This window comes from Patella vulgata, chromosome 7 (assembly GCF_932274485.2).
Source record: "Patella vulgata chromosome 7, xgPatVulg1.2, whole genome shotgun sequence".
In the NCBI taxonomy this organism is placed as follows: Eukaryota; Metazoa; Mollusca; class Gastropoda; family Patellidae; genus Patella; species Patella vulgata.
The window spans coordinates 5,854,401-5,879,392 of record NC_065885.2 but is presented as its reverse complement, the minus strand read 5'-3'; the positions used below and the strand labels follow the sequence as shown (position 1 = coordinate 5,879,392).

The 24,992-nt window shown below is 36.9% G+C and overlaps 1 protein-coding gene across 1 annotated transcript; it reads right to left on the bottom strand.

Annotated features, from left to right (window-relative positions):
• Positions 1–20: 20 nt before the first annotated feature.
• On the bottom strand, positions 21–24,277 carry LOC126826993 (complex I assembly factor ACAD9, mitochondrial). Its single transcript, XM_050556148.2, has 18 exons — positions 23,911–24,277; positions 21,813–21,906; positions 21,238–21,339; positions 20,479–20,585; positions 19,378–19,478; positions 18,309–18,459; positions 16,652–16,754; positions 14,670–14,743; positions 13,673–13,748; positions 13,117–13,187; positions 11,784–11,903; positions 9,235–9,363; positions 7,955–8,034; positions 6,274–6,403; positions 4,994–5,071; positions 3,999–4,127; positions 3,217–3,289; positions 21–2,111 (listed from the first exon to the last, which is right to left on the bottom strand). Exons 1-18 carry the CDS (start codon positions 24,157–24,159, stop codon positions 2,011–2,013), a joined length of 1,968 nt encoding a protein of 655 aa, XP_050412105.2. The 5' UTR covers positions 24,160–24,277; the 3' UTR covers positions 21–2,010.
• Between the last annotated feature and the right edge of the window lie 715 nt (positions 24,278–24,992).

Below are 24,992 nucleotides of genomic sequence, written 5' to 3'. Positions count from 1 at the left end.
AAAACTAAAATATTCATATCATATGTCATAAATAAAATTTATTTCATAATTTATATCACAAGTTTATAAAATATTTCTACCAATGAGTCGATATCTTTAATTCAAACAGAAGTTAAAGTGTGTACATTGTTTGTTTTTATTTTCACTAAATAATTTCAGTAGCTCCTAGTATAACAGCAATACACACATTTTCATGACTTGTGTTCAATTATAATCAAAGCATCAACAAAACAAATTGCTTGCATGTATCTCTGCAAAGGCACACCTAATGAAATTCAATAAACTCAGTCAAGGTATACTCCTATTGCTCATCATCCAACTCAGTCAAGGTATACACCTAAGGATCATCATCCAACTCAGTCAATTTATACATCTAATGATCATCAACACAAAGTTGAAAACAAAAGGCTGGGGACAATAAAACATCTTAATTGGCTGTTAATCTGATAGAGAGGGAGAGAGAGAGAAATGGGGTTTAACGTCCACTTGAAACAAACTAGGTCATTTTGGGACTAACATATGGTATTCATTTTATTTCAATATTCGCTTGCGCGTAGGGGTCTTTAGCAGTGGGAGGAAACCGGAGGACCCGGAGAAAACCCACGAGGTTGGACAGGCGACCCTACTCCTTGTCATGTACAACCGGGGATTCGAAACCACACCAGTTGACGTGCTACCATTCGGCCACCCAACCCCCCGATTTGTTACGAACACAAAGAAATATTGAATTTGATCATATTCTTCTAGCCTTGTATAATGTTCCAGGCAGACATCCTGATGACCTAGACTAATGCTTTTAAAATCGTACAAATACTTTAAAGATCTTTAGCAGGGATGCGCCACTATTTTAAATGCTCGTACAAATACTTTAAAAAACTTTAGTAGGGGTGTGCAACCATTTTAAATGCTAATGCTAAAATCACCCATATCTCTGATACAGAATTTTCTCATATGCTAAACAAGATATTAGGGATAAAACAAGAGGCCTGACAATTGACTGAGGTAGAAAATCGAGAACGCTGCCACCTGTGTTTCCCCGACAAGCCCTAGTAAATCCTGACTTTCGTGGGGTAATCTTATTTACATGGATCAGCATTCATTTTTACATTATCAACAAACTGATAAACTATAACAGTAACAAATGTGTAGGGCAATTATATATATATATATAGATAGATTGCTTGTCTATATATGATTGCCCTATACATTGTTACTGTACTTGCTTGAAAATGTTGAGAGAATACTCTCTTCGAAACGTCGCCTAAATAAATCAGTAATTGTTCTTCGATAAGTATGTGTTATAGTTTATTGCTCTATCCAGTTACTAAAAGAACATCAACAGACTGCATTCTTAATCGACAAAAACTATGACTCCATCCACAAACCATTATGTGTGGTTTAATGGTCGAGAGCGAAACATTAAGTAATATATTGTAACAACATGAGGGCCGTGAGGCCCGAATGTTTTTACAATATATTACGCAATGTCTTAAGCTCGAGACCATTAAATAACTTAAAATACAGACACTTGCACGTGCTTTTCAATGAAATACGTCACTCGAGTTCAATATTTTACCAAGTTACGCTTGGCACATTGCCCGTACGATTATTTGAAATAATGGTACTCCAACATCAAAGAATGACGTCACATCTGTATTTTAATACCATATATAAAACACTCTCCCTCGCTGATCCCCAGAATTCAGGAAAATTTGATATCCCCGTACATAACACACATGTAATATCTACCGTTCTTCATCAAGTCATGTAGCACTGGATCATGTATTGTCATGGACCAATATTTACAATATATTTATCCATCAAGTCATGGATCAATATTTCCAATATATTTATCCAACGCAATCTTGACTGTTTACTAAAATAATATTTACATATTGTTTCTTTTCATCCTTAATAATTTATCCACGAGAATTACATGTAAGCAGGAAGCCATTTTATACACAATTTTAGTTTGTTTATTTATAAAACACTTTTGAACTTATTTGACATTCACCAGTTTCGTGTTAACGGATGTTCTGCTGCGTAACCGCCTGTTTTAAATATTTTATCTGCTATATGATGATATGATTGGTCCAAATTCTTTACTTTACCTGTAACAAAAAGCAGACACAATTTTAACAGATCACGATCCATTTAACATGATTATAGAATATAGAGTTCAATGGCTCATTTAACAGGATCTTCAACACATACAAAAGTTTGTTCCAAGGATGTTACTTCGTCTGTATAATCCGGACATGTTCTACATGATTTTCAAAACGTCCAATCAGGAATATGCCTAATCGGACATCAAGTTATGGTGAATGATATTCAAAAATCCAAAATATACTAACTGTACTGAGTGTATAACTACCACTCAACCTGGTTATCGTTGATAATACGCTGGATTGATTAGGTAATTGACTGTACTGAGTGTATATTCATCTCAATTATTGTTGATAATAGACTGGATTGATTAGGTACATGTACTTAAGTGATCAACCCTTTTATGAAGTTAAACACCTAATTTGTAGGATTAACTACTCAATTTAACATGATTTACCTTAATGGCTTAAATATGTCAAAAAGTTGACAGGAAAATCCTGACTTAAACAAAATGACAGAAAATCCTAATGAAATTTCTTGACCAACAAAGGGATCGAACATGGAAATGAAATGAAATGAAATGGGGGTTTAACGTCCTACTGTTCTGCTCCTAACCTTGGCTAATGAAGACGGGCTTACGCCATACAGTGTGCTATGAGGGAAATTTTGCCCGGGCAGCGGCACTATCGCCTACTCTTATATCGAATTCCAACTGCCAAGGGATCTTTTACGTGCACGCCGATTGAACATGGGACCTCTAGGTTAGCGAGTCAACATTTTACTCACTGAGCCACTATTTTATTATTAAAATCAGGTTTTATTAAAAATGAGAGAGAGAGAGAAATGGGGTTCAACGTTCGCTTGACACAGACTAGGTCATTTTGGGACTAAAATATGGTTCAATTTTATTTCAATAAATTGGAGAAAACCAATGAGGTTGGACAGATGCCCTACTCCTTGTCACATACAACCTGGGAATCGAAACCACGCTAGTTGACATAATGATAAATGTTATGATAGAGTGTGCAAGCGCTAACCAATGGCCATCCAAACCCCTTTATTAAAAGTATAAGGTTTAATTAAAAATGAGGTTTTATTAAAGTGACTTACCTTCAATTATTTGATGATATAATTGTTTAACATTTCGATGTGCTTCTTCACAAAATGTTTTGGTTAACAAAAACTGGAAGAAAAAATCCCAAACAATACTATTTGTTTATAATTTCTACATACAAATTTAAAGATAGGTTGCCAGGCAATTAAACACACCCACCCACAGCAGCTAAATCGTTCGATCGGTTGACAGGGGTTGTGGCATGTTTATTCTTTTGTAGGTAATGGGGGGCATTTACAACACCATTCCATACAGATCAGATTATAATTTTCGTCATTTGAGAGTTCAAAAGGTTCTACAAACTGAAACAAGGACCTTAACTCTGAAAATTGTTGAAATTCAACATGCTTTTTCTATAACTTAATTTAACTAATGCATATAAACCTCCTACAGATCGAATGAAAACTTTTGTCGTTAGTGTTCACAGGGAGTTCAAAGTAAAACAAGGGCCATAACTCTAGAAGTATATAACAGAAATTACTGACATATAAATGATGCATATAAATTTCATACAGATACGATTATAACTTTTATTGTTCACATGGTTTAACATGGGTCTTTAGCAGTGGGAGGATATATCGGAGGCCCCAGAAAAAAACCCCCACGAATTTGGACAGGCGACTCTACACCTTGTTACATACAACCGGGGAATCAAAACCACGCCAGTTGACTCAATGACAGACTTTATGATACAGCGCGCACATGCTAACCATTCGGCCATCTAATCCCCCTCTTTGAATATATGATGATGATTATGAGTATTATGAAAGATAATTACCTCGTGGTCATTATTCCGTAGTCCTATACACCTGGATCTTGATGCTCTGCCTATACAAGCCGTCATAGCGTAGATGTCTATAGCAATATCAGCCAGTCTTTTTAAATTCATCTGGTCATCTACAATTTTCTAAATAAATAGATAAACAATTTTCTTTCGTAAATATAATGAAGAGAATTGTGGGTGATTTCAATCTGATTAAAATACAGATCTATATTTCGTTTCGATTTTTTTATACTTTCAATGGCCTACACTACCGTATATGAAGATCTGACCGGTTGTAGTGATAGGTTGCGTCAGAGGTCATACGAGCGGCTATTGGGCCTATGACGTCAGACATTTGATCAACCAATCAGCATTGATGTTTCTAGTGGATTACCAACAGTTCCATGCACCTCACGCCAAAAACTCGCCGTAACAGACCGTTTCATTGGCTAATCCCTCACATCATCCAGAACACGGGTTAAATAACAACTCTTCCAGATCCTAGTGTAGTAAAGACAAGTAAAACGAAATTTTGAACTATAAAAAACGAAATGAAATAGGATCTGTGTTTTTATCAGATTGGGGTGATGTTGGATTGGGGGTCAGTTGAATGATCCAATATGTGCGCTTTAGAACATAAGGTCTGTCATGCAATTTTCTCCCACTGCTAAAGATCCCTATGCGAATTACTCAAATAAAATTGTGCCATATGTTAGACTCTGTCTCTAGAATTGAAGCTATCATAGTCAGAACAAACTTAACATTGTGGGTCATGCAACCATAGTCAGAATAGACTTCATATTGTGAAGCATGTTACATTAGTCAGAACAACAATATGGTGCACACTATAATAGTCAGAACAGCCTTAAAATTATGGGGCACACTACTATAGTCAGAACAGCCTTAACAATATGGGACATACTACCATATTGCAATAGTCAGAACAGCCTTAACAATATGGGGGCACAAGCTAACAGTGGGCTAATCTATAAAAAACAATTGGTACTCACATTACCATGTAGGACCAACAAATAATCTGAAGAACTTTGTAACATTCTTACTGAAACATCTATTTTATCAGCTTCCTCCTGTAATATATATAGGTTGCCAGGCAACAAAACATACACCCACATCAGCTAAATCACATGTACTTGCTATGTAGATTGTTGCATTCTGGCGATAAATTTGTTTTTTATCCAATATTTATACTGTACGTATCTGATGTAAAGTCTGTCATTGAGTTGACTGGCGTGGTTTCGATTGCCCGGTTGTACGTGACAAGGAGTAGGGTCACCTGTCCAAGCTCGTGGGTTTTCTCCAGGTCTTCCAGTTTCCTCCCACTGCTAAAGACACCTATGTGCAAGCGAATTATTGAAATAAAACCCACGAGGCTGGACAGGCGACCCTACTCCTTGTCACGTACAACTGGGGATTCGAAACCACGCCAGATGACTCAATGACAGACCTGATAACCATTTGGCCATCCACCGCCCCTCCCCACCCCAGGGTTCTAGAATCTAACAATGTGTGGTGTACGCTCGTCTTCATTAGCCCTGTTTGTGCAGAAAGAGAAAGAAATGGGGTTTAACATCCACTTGAAACCGACTAGGTCATTTCGGGACTAACATATGGCTCAATTTAATTGATATAATTCGCTTGAGCGTAGGGCTCCTTAGCAGTGGGAGGAAACTGAAGGCACTTGAGAAAACTTACAAGTTAAATTGGTTTAAAATCCCCGGCGATCGTTAAACAAGTTTCAGTCCATCGTTTGAACATAAAGGTGGGGTAAATAAACCAGTGTAAAGAACTCAGTTCTGTACCCGTCTTCGAAAAAGGCTTAAAAACTATCTTAATCTTGGCCATCAGATTGGCTTAAAATTGCTAGTCCGTCAGAACAGCTTGGCTTAAAATTGCCAGCCTGTCAGAACAGATTGGCTTAAAATTGCCAGCCTGTCAGAACAGATTGGCTTAAAATTGCCAGCCCGTCAGAACAGATTGGCTTAAAATTGCCAGCTCCAGCTTGCTTTGGGACGTACAATAAACTATCTACCTGGCAAATGATGACATGTGACCATGTGTAATTAACTCTTACCTTAAACTAACCAGGTCAGAATAGTTAAACTGGGTTTGGAATAGCATGTGCGAACACAAACCCTCTCCCCACCCCCCTGTCGATTTTAAACTGGTTTCAAAATAAGCATCTTAGATGATTTCAAATTTTCTATTGAAATGAAATGGTTACAAAAAAAATACATCTCCTTCTATTGTCGTCATTTAACAAAAATCTTACTTTTAAACTAGGATGGACTTCTTCATCCAAAGCAAAAGGCGTTCTATCCCCTGCCAGATGCTTCCCCATTATTTTCCTGTAGGCTGTTTTTACCAAAACGTCTGGATTCATCACGGGATTTCGTAATTTTCTGTAAATTCAAAACAAAAGACATATAGTATGATTTAGTATCTTCTTTGATTGACATTTAGTAATTGAACATATTAACACAAGGTACAATTTTATGGTTACACAATTACTGAGTTTAATGCTAAGAAATGAAACGGGGGTTCAACGTCTTAATTTTCGGCTCCATCTGGGCTAACGAGGGAAATTTTGTCTGTCAATTGACGTTCCAATCCAACCTTTTTTTGATTTCCAACTGCTCCATCTGGGCAACTGAGGGAAATTTTGCCTGACCATTAGCGTTCCAACCTAACCTTTTTTTGATTTCCAACTGCTCCATCTGGGCCAACGAGGGAAATTATTCCCGAACATTGACGTTCCAACCTAATCTTTTTTTGATTTCCAACTACACAGGACAACTGCACCACTAACAAGGGAAACCAGGAAATTTCTCTACCGGTGCCGGAATCATACAAGGTATCTCCTGGTTAGTGAGGCAGTGCCATTGTAGCTCCAAGTTCTATTAAGTAAATAACCATGCAAAATACGCCCACATTTTGCAAGAGATGGACAGAGAACAAGCTAAAAGAACAAGTGATTTTTTGCACAATCAAGGGCCATAATTCAAGAAGTTAAGATATGATATGCCAATTTCGAAAGAATATGAAACAAATGTGAAAGAAATTAGTGCTAGATACATAAGATTACAAATGATACTTGGGTTATAGTGACAGTATTTATACTAAGATATGATAAATTGAAAATTTATCAACATTTATCCAACCCCTGAAACACCTATAAATCTTCGTTAAAATCTTATGATGGGCCCCTTTTAAATCAGATTGAATCTAAGCTCGGAGATTATCTACAGTTGATAGTTTTCTCTTAATTAAATTTTAAAGGAGCTAAGTCTCTAACTCAATGATTTCCATAATATTCGAAATTAAAGGCTGATTCAAAAACGACAAAATAATAATTCAAAAAGCATGTAAAATGGACTAAGCAGGCATAAATGACTTGAACTGTTCACATATTTTATCAAACGTTGATTAGAAATTGAATATAAATCACTTTACATACATTTATATTACATTAATATGTGTTTTAGAACCATTTTCATCTGTTTCAACGTTCCAAAAAATAGAGAAATGAAATAAAATGGAGTTTAACGCCCAAAAATAGAGAGATAAGCCCTTTAAATAATAGATTTGAATACATTCTAATGTGGATTAAGCTGTGAACAGTGAGGATCATCAATATTTTCTTGATTGAATCTGTATCATTCTTTATTTCAAGAATTTATTGAACAATCTGATTAAAATACATATGAGTGGCTTTTGACCATAGGACGTCAGACATTTGATTAACCAATCAGTGTTGATGCTTATAGTGGGTTACCCACAGTTCCGTACATCTCACGTCAAAAACAGACCGTTTCATTGGCTAATCCCTTACATTATCCAGAACGCAGGTTATAGAACAACTAGTAAAGATAAGTAAAACGAAATTTTGAACCATAAAAAACAAAACAAAATAGAATCTGTGTTTTAATCAGATTGTTTTTTGAATAACTTACTTAACAAGATTCTTTAGTTCTTTACCAGCATGTTGACAACCTGATAACGCCACAAGTAACCTTAAAATCTCGTTAGTTCCCTGTAAAACAAATTAAATAAATAAATAATTCACTGGTAAGCGTGATTTTTAGGTACATATTGTATGAAGTTATAAGTAAGGGGGTTGTTGGATGGCTGAATGGTTAGCACCTGCGCATTGTATAATAAGGTCTGTCATTGAGTCAACTGGCGGGGTTACGATTCCCCTCTTGTACGTAACAAGGAGTAGTGTCGTCTGTCCAACCTCATGTGTTTTCTCCAGGTCCTCCGGTTTGCTTCCAATGTTAGAGACCCTTACCGTAAGGGCCTTACGTACAAGCGAATTATTGAAATAAAATTGAACCATATGTTAGTCCCGAAATGACCTAGTTTGTGTCAAGTGTACGTTACCCCATTTCTTTCTCTCTCTCTAAAGTTATAAGTAAGTGCAGGTGGACCACACCACACACAAACAATTACACGCTATTTCAGTCTCGACTATTAAACCATTTACAAGAATCTACACAATCAGCAAGGGATTAATGTTAGAAGTTATTTCCCTTTGACCAGTAACAAAAATGTTTTAATGAAATAAAATGGGGTTTAATGTCCTACTGTTCTGCTCCGAGTGGGCTAATGAAGACAGGCATACGCCATGCCATGTGCAATGAGGAAAATTTTACCTGGACAGCGGCGCTACACCCTACTCTTACATCGAATTCCAACTGTCTAGAGATCTTTTACATGCACACAGGACCTTGGTTTTTCGGCCCATAAGAATGACTATACGTTGTTCCTCGCCAGGTCCTCTGTCCTGCGCCACTGACAAGAGGGAACCACACTTGAAAATAAAAATGAATTTCTCGGCCAATGCAGGGATCGAACATATTACCTCTAGGTTATTGTGCCAAAGGGGGTGCTTGAACGTCAGTTCCGAACATTCGGAATTTGACAGAATTGCAATCAAGTGATACGGAATTCAGCCCTGTCGCAGTTCTGCCAGTCACGACAGATAAGGATGTGTGAGTAAATCGTGACGTATTTTTAGCAACAAATATGTTTCAGCTGTCATGATTGGTTGAGATATTTTTATGCAGTCGGCACATGCGTTTTACTCCGAAATTCTCCTTTTCACTCAATTAACACTTTTTTTTAGAATTGAGAGAATTTAAAACTACGGAACGTTCAATCGTGCATCTCCAAAGTCTTACTCACTGAGCCACCGTGGCTCCTCATATAAAAATATAATCGTAATAAATACCTCAAATATCGAGAGAATTCGTGCATCGCGTAAATATCTTTCATATGGATAATCTTTCATATAGCCTTGACCACCCAGTATTTGTAGACATTCACTAACACACATCCATGTCCCTTCAGAGCTATAAATCTAAAAACAAACAAATTCAAACAATGTGTTACAAATCTACAAATCATCACGTCTGAAGATCTTGAAAATAATGTCATCAGGCTAGTGCTGGATATTGTCACTGCAGTCACAATACAATACATATTGCAATTCAGGTATTACGATACGATTCATATACCAGGAAAACAACACGATAGACAATCTGGTTAAAACACAGATCCTATTTCGTTCCGTTTTTATAGTTTAAAATTTTGTTTTACTTGTCTTTACTACACTTGGATCTGGAAGAGTTGTTATTTAACTTGTGTTCTGAATGGTGTCAGGGATAAACGGTCTGTTACGACGCGCTTTAGGCGTGTTTTTCACGGAACTGTGGGTAATCCACTAGTAACATCAATGCTGATTGGTTAATCAAATGTCTGACGTCATAGGGTCATAAGTCGGTCTTTTGACCCCTGACGTGACCTATCGCTATAACTTGTCAGATCTTCATGTAGTGTAGGCCATCGAAAGTATAAAAAACCAAACGAAATATAGATGTATTATAATCAGATTGCAAGATAAATGAATAATTTATATTTTTAGTCTTGTTGATGTTGAAGAAATTAAACTGTTTTATTTCATGATATTGATATGGATCAAAATAAGGACCGAAACAATTTAAAGGGGCTAAATCACTAATATTTGGGATCTAGAAATTGAAACGAATGGGTCGCAACGCATATAATAATGTAATATGGATATATATAAACTGATTTACATTCAATCGTTTCCGTTTTTACTCTAATTTTAAATGAGTTATGTTCGCTAAATATTCCAGAAGTCTCAATCGAATGACAATCTCTAGCATCTGGTTATTCCAGTCTACAGCGATGGTATTTATTGCGCATGCTATCCAGATAAGAATATGACGTCATCGTTTGACATTAGTTGTGGAATATGTCTAGCCTTGTTCTTCGAGTCCCTTGTTACAAATGGCATTGAAATGCATTATGGTACACATAAAAACATAAAAAAGAATAGCTATACATCAATTCAGCGTCTCATGATCCAATATGTGAGCCGTGATAAGATGTATCTTGATACATCGATTCAATGACACATGTATATCGTGTCATTACTACATCAGACATTAAAGATACATTGTGTAGGACTACTTGAAAAGCTATCTGAATATTCTAAATCATGTTCGGGGGTTGGATGGCTGAATGGTTAGCGTGCGCGCGCTGTATCATACAGTCTGTCATTGAGTCGACTGGCGTGGTTTCGAATCCCCGTTTGTACGTGGCAAGGAGTAGGGTCGCCTGTCCAACCTCATGGGTTTTCTCCGGGTCCTCCGGTTTCCTCCCACTGCTAAAGACCCCTACGCGCAAGCTAATTATGTAAATAAAATTAAACCATGTTAGTCCCAAAATGACCTAGTTTGTGGCGAGTGGACGTTAAACCCCATTTCTTTCTCTCTCTCTAAATCATGTTGGAATGTGTAGCACCATAGGTCTTTTGTCAGACGTGGAGAGCGGGTGACACTAATCCGGTCGCCACCTCCAGCGTACGACCCATGCATCTTTTCTTACTACATATTTTAGTAGCCTTGTGATCGTCTAGTATTTTCACCTGTCGTCTTTCTTCCCCTTCACGTTGTGTATTTACTTCTTACTGTTTTCTTAAGACGTTTTTTTTCCCAGTAGTTATAACAATGCAACAGTTCGTTTTTACATTTTATATACCATAGCCGGATACATGGATACAAGCATAGTATAGATTACAATAATAAAGTCATTCTCAAACACTAGCCAGCAAGACTCGATGGGCGAGTCTGCTGATAGAAACTGCTACATCTTTTCCCTTCCAGAACCTGTCTGCTGTCTGGTGATTGCTCACAAATATGATAGTTTTGTAGCTTGGGTTTTGACGTTCAGTATTATCCAATTGGTCAAATATGATGTAAATAATCAAAGAGATTGGTCAATTTAGGCTAATGACGTTGAAACCCACCCTTATATGGAAAATGGAAATATACCGAAGAAACTTCCCACAAGATATATGTTATCAACCTAGAATTGAATGTTTAGCACATTATGACTCTTTTTTATATATAATAATATGTTGATTTAAGTACAATACATATATGTGAATCTAATAACTTGCCAAACATACTAATTAATGAAATATAATGCCACCATTAATTTCAAGAGCAAAAATTCTAAATATTAATACAAATGTTATTTCTAAATCATGTTGAAAAGCTGTCTGAATATTCTAAACCATGTTGGAATGTTATTCGAATATTCTAAATCATGTTGGAATGTTATTCTAATATTCTAAATCATGTTGGAATGTTATTCGAATATTCTAAATCATGTTGGAATGTTATTCGAATATTCTAAAGAATGTTGGAATGTTATTTGAATATCTGATTAAGATTTTAACACTGTACTCACTTTAACCATGGCTGCTTCAATTGATAAATCTGGTTTTTCATAAGAGTCTATTACACCAGCAGTAAGGTAAGCCATACTTTCCATGGCATAAATTTTGAGAGCCATCTTTGCAATTTTTTCCTAAAAATATTTAATAAAAATACTGTTCAATATCTGACACAATTAGTATTAAACTTAAACATGCATTATGCAAGAGCTAAATCTGATTATTGCAAGTCTTAATTTAGGCTTTAGATGTTAAAGAAATTATAAATTAGATCTTTATTTAAACAACAAGACCAAAATCAACTCTGTAGACCCACGGATGGCTCGGCTACAGCTCAGATTTAAATAGGATTTCACTAATTGATTAAATCAAATAAGGGGTAACCTGATGAAAATACGTCAGTTAGATCGAGGCTAAATGATAGAGTGTACTTAGCGAGGCCCGCTGTAAAGCGTTTCGGTATGCCATTGAAAACTTTACTTGATAAACGAGATATGTAGGTGGAGTTAACGCCTGTCAATCAAACGATCAGCGAAGGTGAAGACACAATTCGCTACCATTTCTAGGCAAATATTACAACGATGATAACTATGTTCAGAATAAAGTAATTTAACAGAATTTTTCAATATATTCTTCTTTCATCATCTACTTTTGAACTGTTATAGCAAGAATGGCCAACTCTCTATAAAAATCTCCCATAATGTATCTTTAATAGTTGTGTATCCATAGAATTGTACCTTGTGTTAATAAGTTCAATTAACATATGCCTTTCAAAGAAAGAAAGAGAAATGGGGTTTAATGTCTACTCGACACAAACCACGTCTATGCCTTACGAAGAAAGAAAGAGAAATGGGGTATAACGTCTACTCGACATAAACCAGGTATTTTCAAGACTAACATATAGTTCAATTTTACTTCAATAATTTGCTTAGCAGTGGGAGGAAACCAGAGAAAACCCATGAACAGGCCACTCTACTTCTTATCATGCACAAACGGGGAATCGAAACCACGCCAGTTGACTGAATAACAGACCTCATGTGCTAATCACTCGACCATCCAACCCCCTCGGCTTTTAAAGTAGATCCCAATATCTGGTCTGGAGGCCAGGAAATAGACGTACGTAACATGGTAAAAGCCACAGTGGCTCAGTGAGTAAGACAATGCTCAATCCCTGTTTTTGCTAAGAAAGTTTATCTTTATTTTCCAGCTAGGTTTCCCTACATCAGTGATGCAGGACAGGGGTGGTGCATGTAAAAGAACCACTGACAGCTTAATTCTGGAAAAAGGACGTTAAACCCCATTTCATATCATACACATTAGATATTATTCGTAAATTGATTTGATTACCTGAATCAACCCAAATTCTGATATTTTTTTTCCAAACTGTGTTCTTGTTGTAGCATGTTCTACTGTCATACCTGTTCACACAGATAAATAATATTCACATAATATCTAAATTCACTGACTTAAGTCTTAAATTCCTAATTTCTCTAAAAATAGACTAAATTTCAAAAAATAAAAAAATTGTTGATATTTCGCTGACTTGGTAGGCAGTGCTCTCAATTCAATAATATTATGTTTCTAGTTTTGACTGACTGATAGTGCAATGTACTGCTTGCCCAAGCTAAACAATTTACATTTCAAAGAATAATACTTTTTATGTATAAAAACACTTAAAAAATAAAAACGAAAATTTGGACAGTACTAAACAGATATCTTGATGATATTCTACAGTAAACCAAATATGCCAAAAAATAACAGGCTGGTAAAATGTGGAAGGGAAACCCAAGAGGGTTCCTTTCTTAAATTTTCAAATTTGTGCTGGGCTTCTAGCTTTAAGTTTCCATGACAACTATCAGTCTATAAGGTATTAGAAATCTAATATGTATTTAATTTAACAAACCTAACAATCGTTTCAGTGCACCTGCCGATGAGCTTCCCATACTAAATCTACCACTATTTAATATATTCATAGCTACCTGAAACATAAGACAATTCTACAGTTATTTCATATTTCTCGACCACTGTGTATGTCACTTATATTTTATATATTCAAGGCAAACATGATATATTTCGTTAAATATTAATTAGAGGGGATTTGGTTGTAAGTTTGGGAAATTTGAAATTGCAAGAGTTCTGCCAATCAAGTGAGTTCGAGAGAGAGTTCGAGAGAGAGACAGAGAGAGAGTTCTGCCAATCAAGAGACAGTTCTACTAATCAAGAGACAGAGTTCCGTCAATTAAGAGACAGAGTTCCATCAATTAAGAGACAGAGTTCCAATCAATCGACAAAGTTCTCCAAATCCGATGAAAGCGTTCTACCTTTGACAGTGTTCTGTCAAACCTCTTAAGTAGTAGAATCACAGGGGAAATTGTTTCAGTTATAGGCAGAGGCATGTTGGGACCAGCTCAGCCAAAACAAGGGGGGTGGGGTATGTCGCAGGCTTTGCACCTGAAATATTTTGCATTTTTGAACCTATTTTGCTATTGTTTACAACAGTATCTTTAACTGTCAGAAGGATACATACTCTCAAGGTCTAGCAGAAGTAACCCCCTAGTCTGTAAGAAAGGTTTGCAGTATTGGAGAACGATTGTCTTTAGCATAGGCGTACGGGGAAATTTTTCACTGGGGGGGGCGGTGGTGGTTGGTGCCCAAAAAATGTAGTTAGGTTCTTAGTATGTTACATAATAATAATAAATTCGCTGTTAAATTGGACACATTCAAGAACACAATATTTTTTTTATACAACTTTTACAAAGTACAATTTTGTGCCCAAATTTTCCCAGTATTTGGTGCCCAAAATGGGGGGGCCCAGCCCCCCCAGCTCGTACGCCTATGGTCTTTAGAACCATCACAATATACCTCCCGAATTAAATAAATAGGTGCAAATAAATTCCTACCTTAAAGCCCCCTCCTACTTCACCAATAACATTATCAATTGGTACCGGTGTATTATCAAAATGTACTTCACACGCTGTCAATAATAATAACAATATTATCAAAATGTACTTCACATGGTGTCAATAATAAAAATATTTTCAGAATATACTTCACACATTGTTAATAATAATAACTGACATAAATTAATTACGCTTGGGTGCATTGGAAGCGAACATCAATACTTGCATCGGTAAATTTGACCGTCGCTGAATCTTGCGCCGAACGAAAATTCTTTACTCAAGTCTCGGACATAACTTCTGTAAACTTGTCATTTTTTACCAACCTTCGATACTGCTGTCTACCATTGTGATGCATTTGATAATATTTATCTATTTTTGTGAAGAAAATCGATGAATGAATTTTATTTTATCAAAAAAAGCACATGAACAAAAAACCATGGCTGATTTTATCACCTATTTACAGGGGAGTAACTCTGTATGTAATATTATAGGAGGCGCTAAAACTTCTGTTTAACATCAAAGTGGCAATGGAAAAGAGATACTAGATGATCGTGACAAAACTCAGTATTTTTATTTTATTCAATCAGTATCAAATAATGTGTCGTTATGCATGAAAACAATGATCTGGTTAGTCGTTTAATAAAACAAAAGATTAATTGACAGATAATCCCGGGTTGATTGTTATTTTTACATTTCTTTTTACCTGATCAGAGGGGGGTCCAGTTAATTAACTACTACTCACGAGATTAGCGGGTATGACAAGATGGTATCATTCAACAATGGCAGTAGAGAGAGAGAGAGAAATGGGGTTTAACGTCCACTCGACACAAACTAGGTCATTTCGGGACTAACATATGGTTTAATTTTATTTACATAATTCGCTTGCGCGTAGGGGTCTTTAGCAGTGGGAGGAAACCGGAGGCCCCGGAGAAAACCCACGAGGTTGGACAGGCGACCCTACTCCTTGCCACGTACAACCGGGGATTCGAAACCACGCCAGTCGACTCAATGACAGACTTTATGATACAGCGCGCACGCTAACCATTCAGCCATCCAACCCCCACAATGGCAGTAGAATGGGCGATGTTTTGTTGAATTTATTAGTAAAATAGTGACCACTGGCCGCGTTAGAGGAGTGACCGTTGAATAAAGAGATGAAACAATAGAATTTTTACGGGGGGAATTTATTGTGACCGCATACAAGGAGATGTCGCTGAATAGGAGTGGCTTCTCATACAGATTCTACTGTATAACTTGTCCTGTTTTAACGTAGTTTAAATTGGTCTGTCTAGATTAGATAATCCATGTTGTGTTTATAACTGTTTACTTTTCCGAGCGGTGTTCAGTAATTAATTACTCTCAACGCCTTTTGAGAAAGTAAACAATTATAAACCAAAAACTCATTTTCTAATCTAGACAGACCATTTTAAACTATGTGACAGTAGAAACCCAATGAATTTGAACAGCTGCCCAACAATGTTTTGAAAATAAACATTAAGTACAGAATTACATGATACCTTAGTTGTAGTGTATTGTCCCCAATATTGTCGTTTAGTATCGGGGACTTTAGAATTAAAAAAAAAGACAGATTTATAGCAATCAGATTAAAACACAGATTCTATTTCATTTCATTTCGTTTTTATAGTTCAAAATTTCGTTTTACTTGTCTTTACTACACTAGGATCTGGAAGAGTTGTTATATTACCGGCGTTCTGGTTGATGTGAGGAATAAGAATGAAACGGCGACTTCTTGGTGTGCCATGCACGGAACTGTGGGTAAACCACTAGAAACGTCAGTGCTGATTGATTAACCAATGTCTGATGTCATAGGATCAAAAGCCACTAGTATGACCCCTGACGCAACCTCCGACTACAACCGGTTAGATCTTCATGTAGTGTAGGCCATTGAAAGAATAAAAACACGAAACGAAATATAGATCTTTATTTTAATCACATTGGGCTTATAGAAATACTGTACTTACTATTTGATCCCCGTATACCAAGTTTGTCTTCTGGTTTTCCACTAGTTACACCCCCGAACGCTCTTTCAACAAAAAACGCTGTTATCTTGTCTTCTTTCTCACCCTTAAAAATAAACAATAAGGGTTTTAACAGGGCTATTAAGATGGACATACGCCATACAGTGTGCTATGAGGGAAATTTTGCCTCAGCAGTGGCACTACTGCCTAGTCTTATATCGAATTCCATCTGGCAAGAGTTTTTTTTTTACATGCACTCCAATGTATACATGAGACCTTGTTCTTTCCTCTCCCGTCCGAATGACTATACATTGTCCTACACATCACATCATTGCTCACACCCTAGAAGAGAGAGAATAAAATGGGGTTTACAGTCTACTTGACACAAACTAGGCCTATCCGGAACTAACATATGGTTCAATTTTATTTCAATAATTCGCTTGTGCATAGGTCTTTAGCAGTGGAAGGAAAACCACGAGGGCCCAGAGAAAAACCACAAAGCTGAACAGGTGACCCTAATCCTTTTCATGTTCAAGTGGGGAATCGAAACGACGGCACTTTACTCAATGACAGACCTTATGATTTCACATGCATGTGGGAGCAGGGCTGTCGGTAATTTTTCACAGTTGATTAGCAGCACTGCTAATCAAAAAGTCCAATTTCGCCAAATTTGATTAGCAAATTTTAAAATTGATTAGCAGTTTTTCAGTTTCAATGTAAAACACCTAAATAACAAGATATTACTTTAATTCATAACAAATATGATTAGATTCCATTCTGACTATTCTTAGATTTTTTAGCACTGCCACAAGTACTTGTGACAGTTTGTGAATGTGATGTAGAAATTTAGTTAGGTCTTATGTCTGAAGCCAATTCTTGACAGTGACTTCCGAAGCCCCACTCATTTTAATTGTTATTTTTTTGTTACGTTAGAAATCTTCGTTAGAAAACAATTTCGTCTGCTTTTTATCGTGTATTACTATTTTTCTTCAATCGGACACACCTCGATTAACTTGACACACACGATATAAACAATAATGTTTTACGGGAATTTTTACTTTGATTTATCATTTTACAATACGTTAACATGTATTTATTTTTTTATATTTTATTTACAATACGTGGGGGATACATTGGATTTATTTCTTTCAAAATGAATATGATATAATTACTTGATGTCTCGCAACGTGAGTGGTACTACTTGATTCCCTATTTCCGGTTTAATAGTCCCTATTCATAGAGTTATGTGTTATATAGTATTGTGTCTGGTAGTTCGAGAAGAAAATGTCACACGGAGAATTCAGTTTTGTTTATAAAATTTTATTCAACATTTTATACACGTTGAAAGTGTTGAGTAAGCCTTCTAGTCTTCAAAATGTGGATTATTCTTGTGTCAATATCCAAAATGACAGGCATATTGATGATTCGCAGTAACTGCGAATCAAAAACGTTAGATTTTAATTTTTGGTTAGCAACGGACAAAATATGTATCGCAAATTGCGCTGCGATACTGGTTGTCGGCAGCCCTGTGTGGGAGGTTTGATGGCCGAAGGTTTAAGCGTGTGCGCGTTCAATCATAAGGTCCCTGTCTCTCATTCCTACTCAAAGTATTTTTACGTGCAAACCAATTTTGGTTTTAAAAAAATGTGATTTCACTTACAACTTGGTTGGTGATTTCAGTTTTGGCAAGGACAGTAAAAACATCTGCGATTCCTCCGTTAGATATCCAGAGTTTGCCACCATTAAGATAATACGTCTGGCCATCTTCAGATAAAGTTGCTCTAGTTTGAATCGATGCTGCATCACTGCCACTGAAAATTATATTTGGCTTAAAATCAGTAGGCTATCGCACTGTAACGTTGATATTGTTGACTAAGCAACAAATAATAACTGTTATAAATGAAAATATACAACACTAATAGATCAAAGTCATCAGTTTATATACATAATGTGTATTAGTTTGTTAAAATTGTTATTAATCAGGCAGTAGTCATTAAGTAGGTGTTTTGTCACTAAGGTGTTAAAAGTGTGACTATTAAATGATATACACCATTATTGTCTAGGTTTGTGTATTCAATAGTGATGGGTGTTATAAATTATAGTCACATTTATTACAGCTAGTTACACACTTGCTAATTAATGACAACTGTATAATTTCTAACCACTTTCTACACATATTATACATTAGTCTAGAATACTGAGCACTTATATGATTTAATGACAAAAATTGTCATTACTAAAAGCCCTAGCTTCATTAGTATCAGCTTACCAGTGATATAGCAAATACATTAAGGCTATACGAAAAAACTATTCTGGTTCTCAGACAATCCTAACAAAATATCTGAGAGAGAGTGAGGGAGGGAGGGAGAGAGAGAGAGAGAGAGAGAGAGAGAAATGGGTGTTTAACGTCCACTCCACACAAACTAGGTTTTTTCGGCACTAACATGGTTCAATTTTATTTCAATAATACGCTTGCGTGTAAGGGTCTTTAGCAGTGGGATGAAACCGGAGGACCAGGAGAAAACCCACGAGGTTGGACAGACGACCCTAGGCCTTGTCACTTACTACACCAGTTGAATCAATGCCAGACATATTGATACAACGAGCACACCCTAACCATTCGGCCACCCACTGCTCCCTGATGCAAGAGGGAGGTTTTTATTTTGCCAAATAATCATTACTGGACTAAATGCCTTTTAATAAACACCACATTTGATAAAAGTCCAAACCTTGATGGTTCTGTGAGACAGAAGGCAGCCACTAATTCACCAGTCGCTAATTTAGGTAAATATTTCTCTTTCTGCTCTTCCGTACCAGCTATTAATAAACCCTGTAAATATTCACATGAGAATTAAATTCATTTTAAACCAAGTCATATGGGGTTTAACGTCCTACTGTTCTTCCATTAATGGGCTAATGAAGACAGAGAGAGCGAAAAGGAGTGTCCGGTCCACTCGACACAAATTAGGTCATTTCGGGACTAAAATATGGTTCAATTTTTTTTCAATAATTCGCTTGCGCGTAGGGGTCTTTAGCAGTGGGAGGATACCAGAGGACCTGGAGAAAACCCACGAGGTTGGACAGGCGACCCTAGTCCTTGTCACATACAACCGGGGAATCGAAACCACACCAGTTGACTTGATAACAGAACTTATCATACAGCATGCGCATGCTAACCATTCGGCCATCCAAACCCACTAATGAAGATGAGCATACGCAATACAGTGTGCTATGACGGAAATTTTGCACGAGCAGCTGCGCTATGGCCTACTGCAAGGGTTCTTTTACGTGCATGCCAATGTTTACAAGAGGCCTCGTTTTTATTGTCCCATCCAAAAGACTATACGCTGTCAATTGCAAGACCTTTCGTCGTACACCAGTGACAAGTAGGAACCATGTCAGAAAATACTTTCTCTGCCAGCGCAGCAATCGAACACAGGTCCTCCAGGATATCGAGTCAACGTCCTACTCACCAAGGCACCGTGACTCCTGATCGATTTGAGTTTATCTTTTTTCAGGAATATGTTAAAATTTTGATTCCTATATCTTGGCCAGTCTAACATAAGGACTTTGGACCATAAGGTCTGTCAATGAGTCAAAGAGGTGAGGTTTTCATTACAAGGTTGCTCTTCGGAAGAAGTACGGGCGCTTGCCAACTTTGTGGATATTCCTTGGGTTCTCTTGTTTCCTCTCTTACGCGCTAGCGAATCATAGACATAAAATTTACCATTTGTTAGTCCCGAAATAACCTAGTTTATATTGAGAGGATGTTAAACTCCATTTCTTGTTCTCTATCCAAAGTAAGGAATTTGGCCGTTCTATTAACTTACTTTGAGACCAATAGATTGATGACCTGCAAGGGTTACTGATATACTTCCATCTAATGCTGTAGCTTCAGCTATTCTAGCATACTTAGTGGCATTTAATCCTAATCCACCTGAGAAATAAAAAAGATAAAGATTAACATTAAATCGATCACTCTGACTGATTGGAGCCAAAGTGTTAATGAAGACAGATGTACTATGAGGGAAATCTCTTTCAGGTGGCGGTGCTAGTACAGCCTACTCTTAAAATGAATTCCAACTGTCAAAGGGTTCTTGTACACTGAAATGAATTATCATTCCTGCCAAACAACTAGACAAAGTCCATGCCAGGCCCTCAATCCTGCACAACTGACAAGTAGAAACCACATTGGGAAATCCACAGGAACTTTCTCTGTCAACACTTAGAGCAAACCCGAGACCTGGTTAGAGAGAGAGAGAAATGGGGTTCAACGTCTACTCGACACAAACTAGGTCATTTCGGGATTAACATATGGTTTAATTTTTAATTTCAATAATACGCTTGCGGGTAGGGGTCTTTAACAGTGGGAGGAAACCGGAGTACCCGGAGAAAACCCACTAGGTTGGACAGGCGACCCTACTCCTTGTCACGTACAACCAGGGATTCAAAACCATGTCAGTTGACTCAATGACAGGCCTTATGATACAGTGCGCACGTGCTAACCATTCGGCCATCCAACCCCCCAACCTGGTTAGGACAACAGTTTCTAGATTTATCAATTTACAGACAGCACCCACGTAACTTACCATATTCTTCAGGGATTTGTTGTCCAAAAAGCCCCATATCTTTAATCTTCTGTAGCACTTCATTTGGTATCTTAGCATTTACATCAATGCTTTTCGAATCAACTATAAAAATAAAAAAATAATTAATGAGATGGAAAGAGAAATATGGTGAAATGAAATGAAATGGGGTTTAATGTCCTACTTTTCTGCTCCGAACTGGGCTAATGAAGACGGGCATACGCCATACAGTGTGCTATGAGGGAATTTTTGCCCGGACAGCAGCACCACGACCTACTCTTCCAACTGTCAAGGGATCTTTTACATGCAATGTGTACACGGGACCTCGGTTTTTCGTCCCATCCGAACGACTAGACAGCTGTCCTTGTCAGACACTCCATCCTGCATCATTGACAAGGGGGAACCATGCCGGATAATCTGGATGAACTTTCTCGGCCAATGCCGGGATCGAACACCCGACCAGCGTCTTACCCACCTAGCCACTGTGACCCCCCCCCCCTCAAACTTAGGATCTAGAGTGCAACGGTTAGACCGATCGGTCACCCTTAATAATATAAAGAATATAATAGACTCCTCACCTTCTTCAGTAAAAAATTTCTCAACTTGCTGAACCATTCGATTCAGTTCATTCAATTCATCTACATCTTCTATTTCTGGATACGCAAGAAATTCCTGAAATATTTCAAGTAAATTATTACTAAGATGTAAATATCTATAATCACACATATACAAACTAGTAAATAGACATAAGATACCTGTCATAGACATTGTTCGATACAAATTATAACATAACATTATTTTATAATAACTGTTGTGCATAATTTGTACTTGACAAAGTCTGTGATGGGTGCTTCATGTCAAGGCTTGATTATACATGTATCTTACTGTCACTAACCAATATCTGAATGTAGCCTACATCAAGCGAATTGTCTATTTGATTTGCATTCTAATCAAAGTTCACCCCTATGACCCCATGACCTTACCTGAGACACAAACCTGATCAAAGTTCACCTGTATGACCCCTGACCTTACCCGAGACACAAACCTGATCAAAGTTCACCCCTATGACCCCTGACCTTATCTATATGAGACAGAAACCTGATCAAAGTTCACCTACATGTACATGTATATGACCCTTGACCTTACCCGAGAGACAAACCTGGTCAAAGTTCACCTGTATGACCCCTGACCTTATCTATATGAGACAGAAACCTGATCAAAGTTCACCTACATATACATGTATGACACTTGAACTCATGTAAGGATTAAAGGGACGATAACACTCTTGCTGGCTTGACAGCTCCAGAAAATAAAAAATAGCCTTATTCTTATAGATGTGTTAGTGTCCTACCTGTTGTGTAAATTATCCATTAAATCCTATTGTACTTGTCCAGAGAGTTCAAAAATATTTTTAAATCCAAGTCACATTTGAAAAGCTTTACGTCAGGCTTTTCAAATCATTTAGTTGAATTTTTCCAATTTTTTAAATTAGGTGTGTTAATATGAAATTTGTATCATCAATTAATTGGAATATTGTAAAATAGTACAATTTGTTGGCCAGAATAAAGATTGGGACATATTATTCAGTTACAACAAGAGTGGTATTGAGCCTTTAAAGCGCAGCTCAAGTAAAATCAAAGGCCATTTAAAGGTCGCTTCCACCGAGGATGATATCACAGGAAACTTGCCTGAAGAACTGGTATCGTTTGTGGTTCATGCTTTTTGAGATCATTCAGGTTCGCTTTTACTCCTATTTGGAGACCACAACTCCTGGGAAGAATTACAGAGGATTTTTTGAATTCCAGAAGCAACAGATTCCACTGCAGGGACTATAATATCATAATCACTATAGTATTCTGGATTAACCATGGCATAACGGTTTTCATTGACATTCATTCCATTACTCTTATATCGAATTCCATCTGTCAAGGGATCTTTTACGTGCATGCCAATGTGTAGTTTCTATACTTGTAACGTTAAACTGTGTGTTTAAGGTTACAATTGATACAGTCTACGACTCCTCACGCAAGTTCAAATAGGTTCAAATGCACAATTGTCAACACATATCATTACAGTTTGTATTGGAATAAGTAATTATATGACAAATAGTGAAGACTGGACCACTAAAATAGTTACCGAACAGTTTTTCTTTGTGGTTATGCGTTCTACATTTGCATAGCGATGTTTCTTGTAATGACGTATTACGCAAGCTGCCATGACACCGGCCAGTTGAAATTTCGCGTAGCAGTTGGGTTTCATCAAATCATATAATTATGCAGTAAGGCTTCACCTTTATTTCAATGGGAATTGATTTATTATATGTTAAGCTATGTGCAGTACTGTTTGGGGTCAGTTTATGTGTAAATTAAGGGAGCTATAGGCCAGTAACCTTGCGCAAAGTAACTCTGTAGGACGAGCCACTACTGTGGCTGGAGTAAGGCGGAAGACATCAGTAGTGGAACCATTTCTAGCAAATGTGTACACGGGACCTCAGGTTTTCGTTCCATCCGAACGACTAGACAGCTTTCCCTCCGTCCTGCATCACTGACAAGGGGGAACCACGCCGGAAAATCTGGATGAACTATCTCGGCTATTGCAGGGATCGAACCCCCGACCTTCAATGACCCTAATGTAATTCCGCATTAAACAGGTACAGTAGATCGGTCTTATACTTACCTTGTCAAATCTTCCTAAAAATAAATTTTTTATAAAGGGTTCATTTGTGATGCCTGATGGATACCTCTTAGCTAAATCTGATTCTTTGGATCCTTTCACTTGCAGTTTATCTGGTTTTTTTGTCCCTCTTTCCTCAGTCTTTACTGAAGTGGCTTCCGACGAAAAACATCTCAAATGAGATGTTTGAGGTAGTTGAGTATATTTAGAACAGATATGCCACTGCCCGATAATTCTGGACCTTAAAAACATCGTTACCAACCATAAACAGCCAAAAACTAATGTAAGATTTCTCAAAAACAACGAAGATCAAAGTTCACAAATCTTAGTCCACAGGGCACATGTTTGGAGTTCTTGAACTTGCTGTACTCTTTTGTATGAAGTCTTATTAACCATCAAGGGGGAGGTTATTGTTCTGTATTTCTATGCTTAATAATTTTATACTTATTACATCCATAGCTTCAATTTATGGTCGAAAGACATCTTTATAAATAAAATATTGTATTATTTTAGCATATATTACCATCAAATGTATACCGTAGAAATGATTACTCCTGAGTTGGAATTCCCCGAAAGTTATAAATAGATACAGGAAGGTTCAGAACATAAACATTTTGGAACAGGGAATAAAACGAAATACGATGAGCAGTAAATAAACGTATTTGGGGTAAATTTAAATTTGATTTCGAAGATTTAATTGCAGTTTTGATGCATTCCTCTTTCTCTAGTGATTTGAAAAATTACAACCTCGATCCAAAATTAACCAGGGCAGCACCATACATACAGCCTTATGTAATTCCATATAAATCGTTAAAAACCGATCTAATTTGTCCTTTTCCGGTGATTTAAAGCAGCTAAGTCTCTAACTCAATACCATCAAAAATCTTCGACTTTGAAAACAGGAATTATTTGTCAATTCAAATCAACATTGGTCTTGTTATCTTACATGGAAAAGGTGGGCGTCTGATATCTAATATGCAAGACAAAATAAACATTTCATAATGTGTTTCATTGCCATTTGGAACAAGGGACTCAAAGAACGAGGCTAGACATATTCCACAAGTCATGTCAAATGGTGTCGCTAT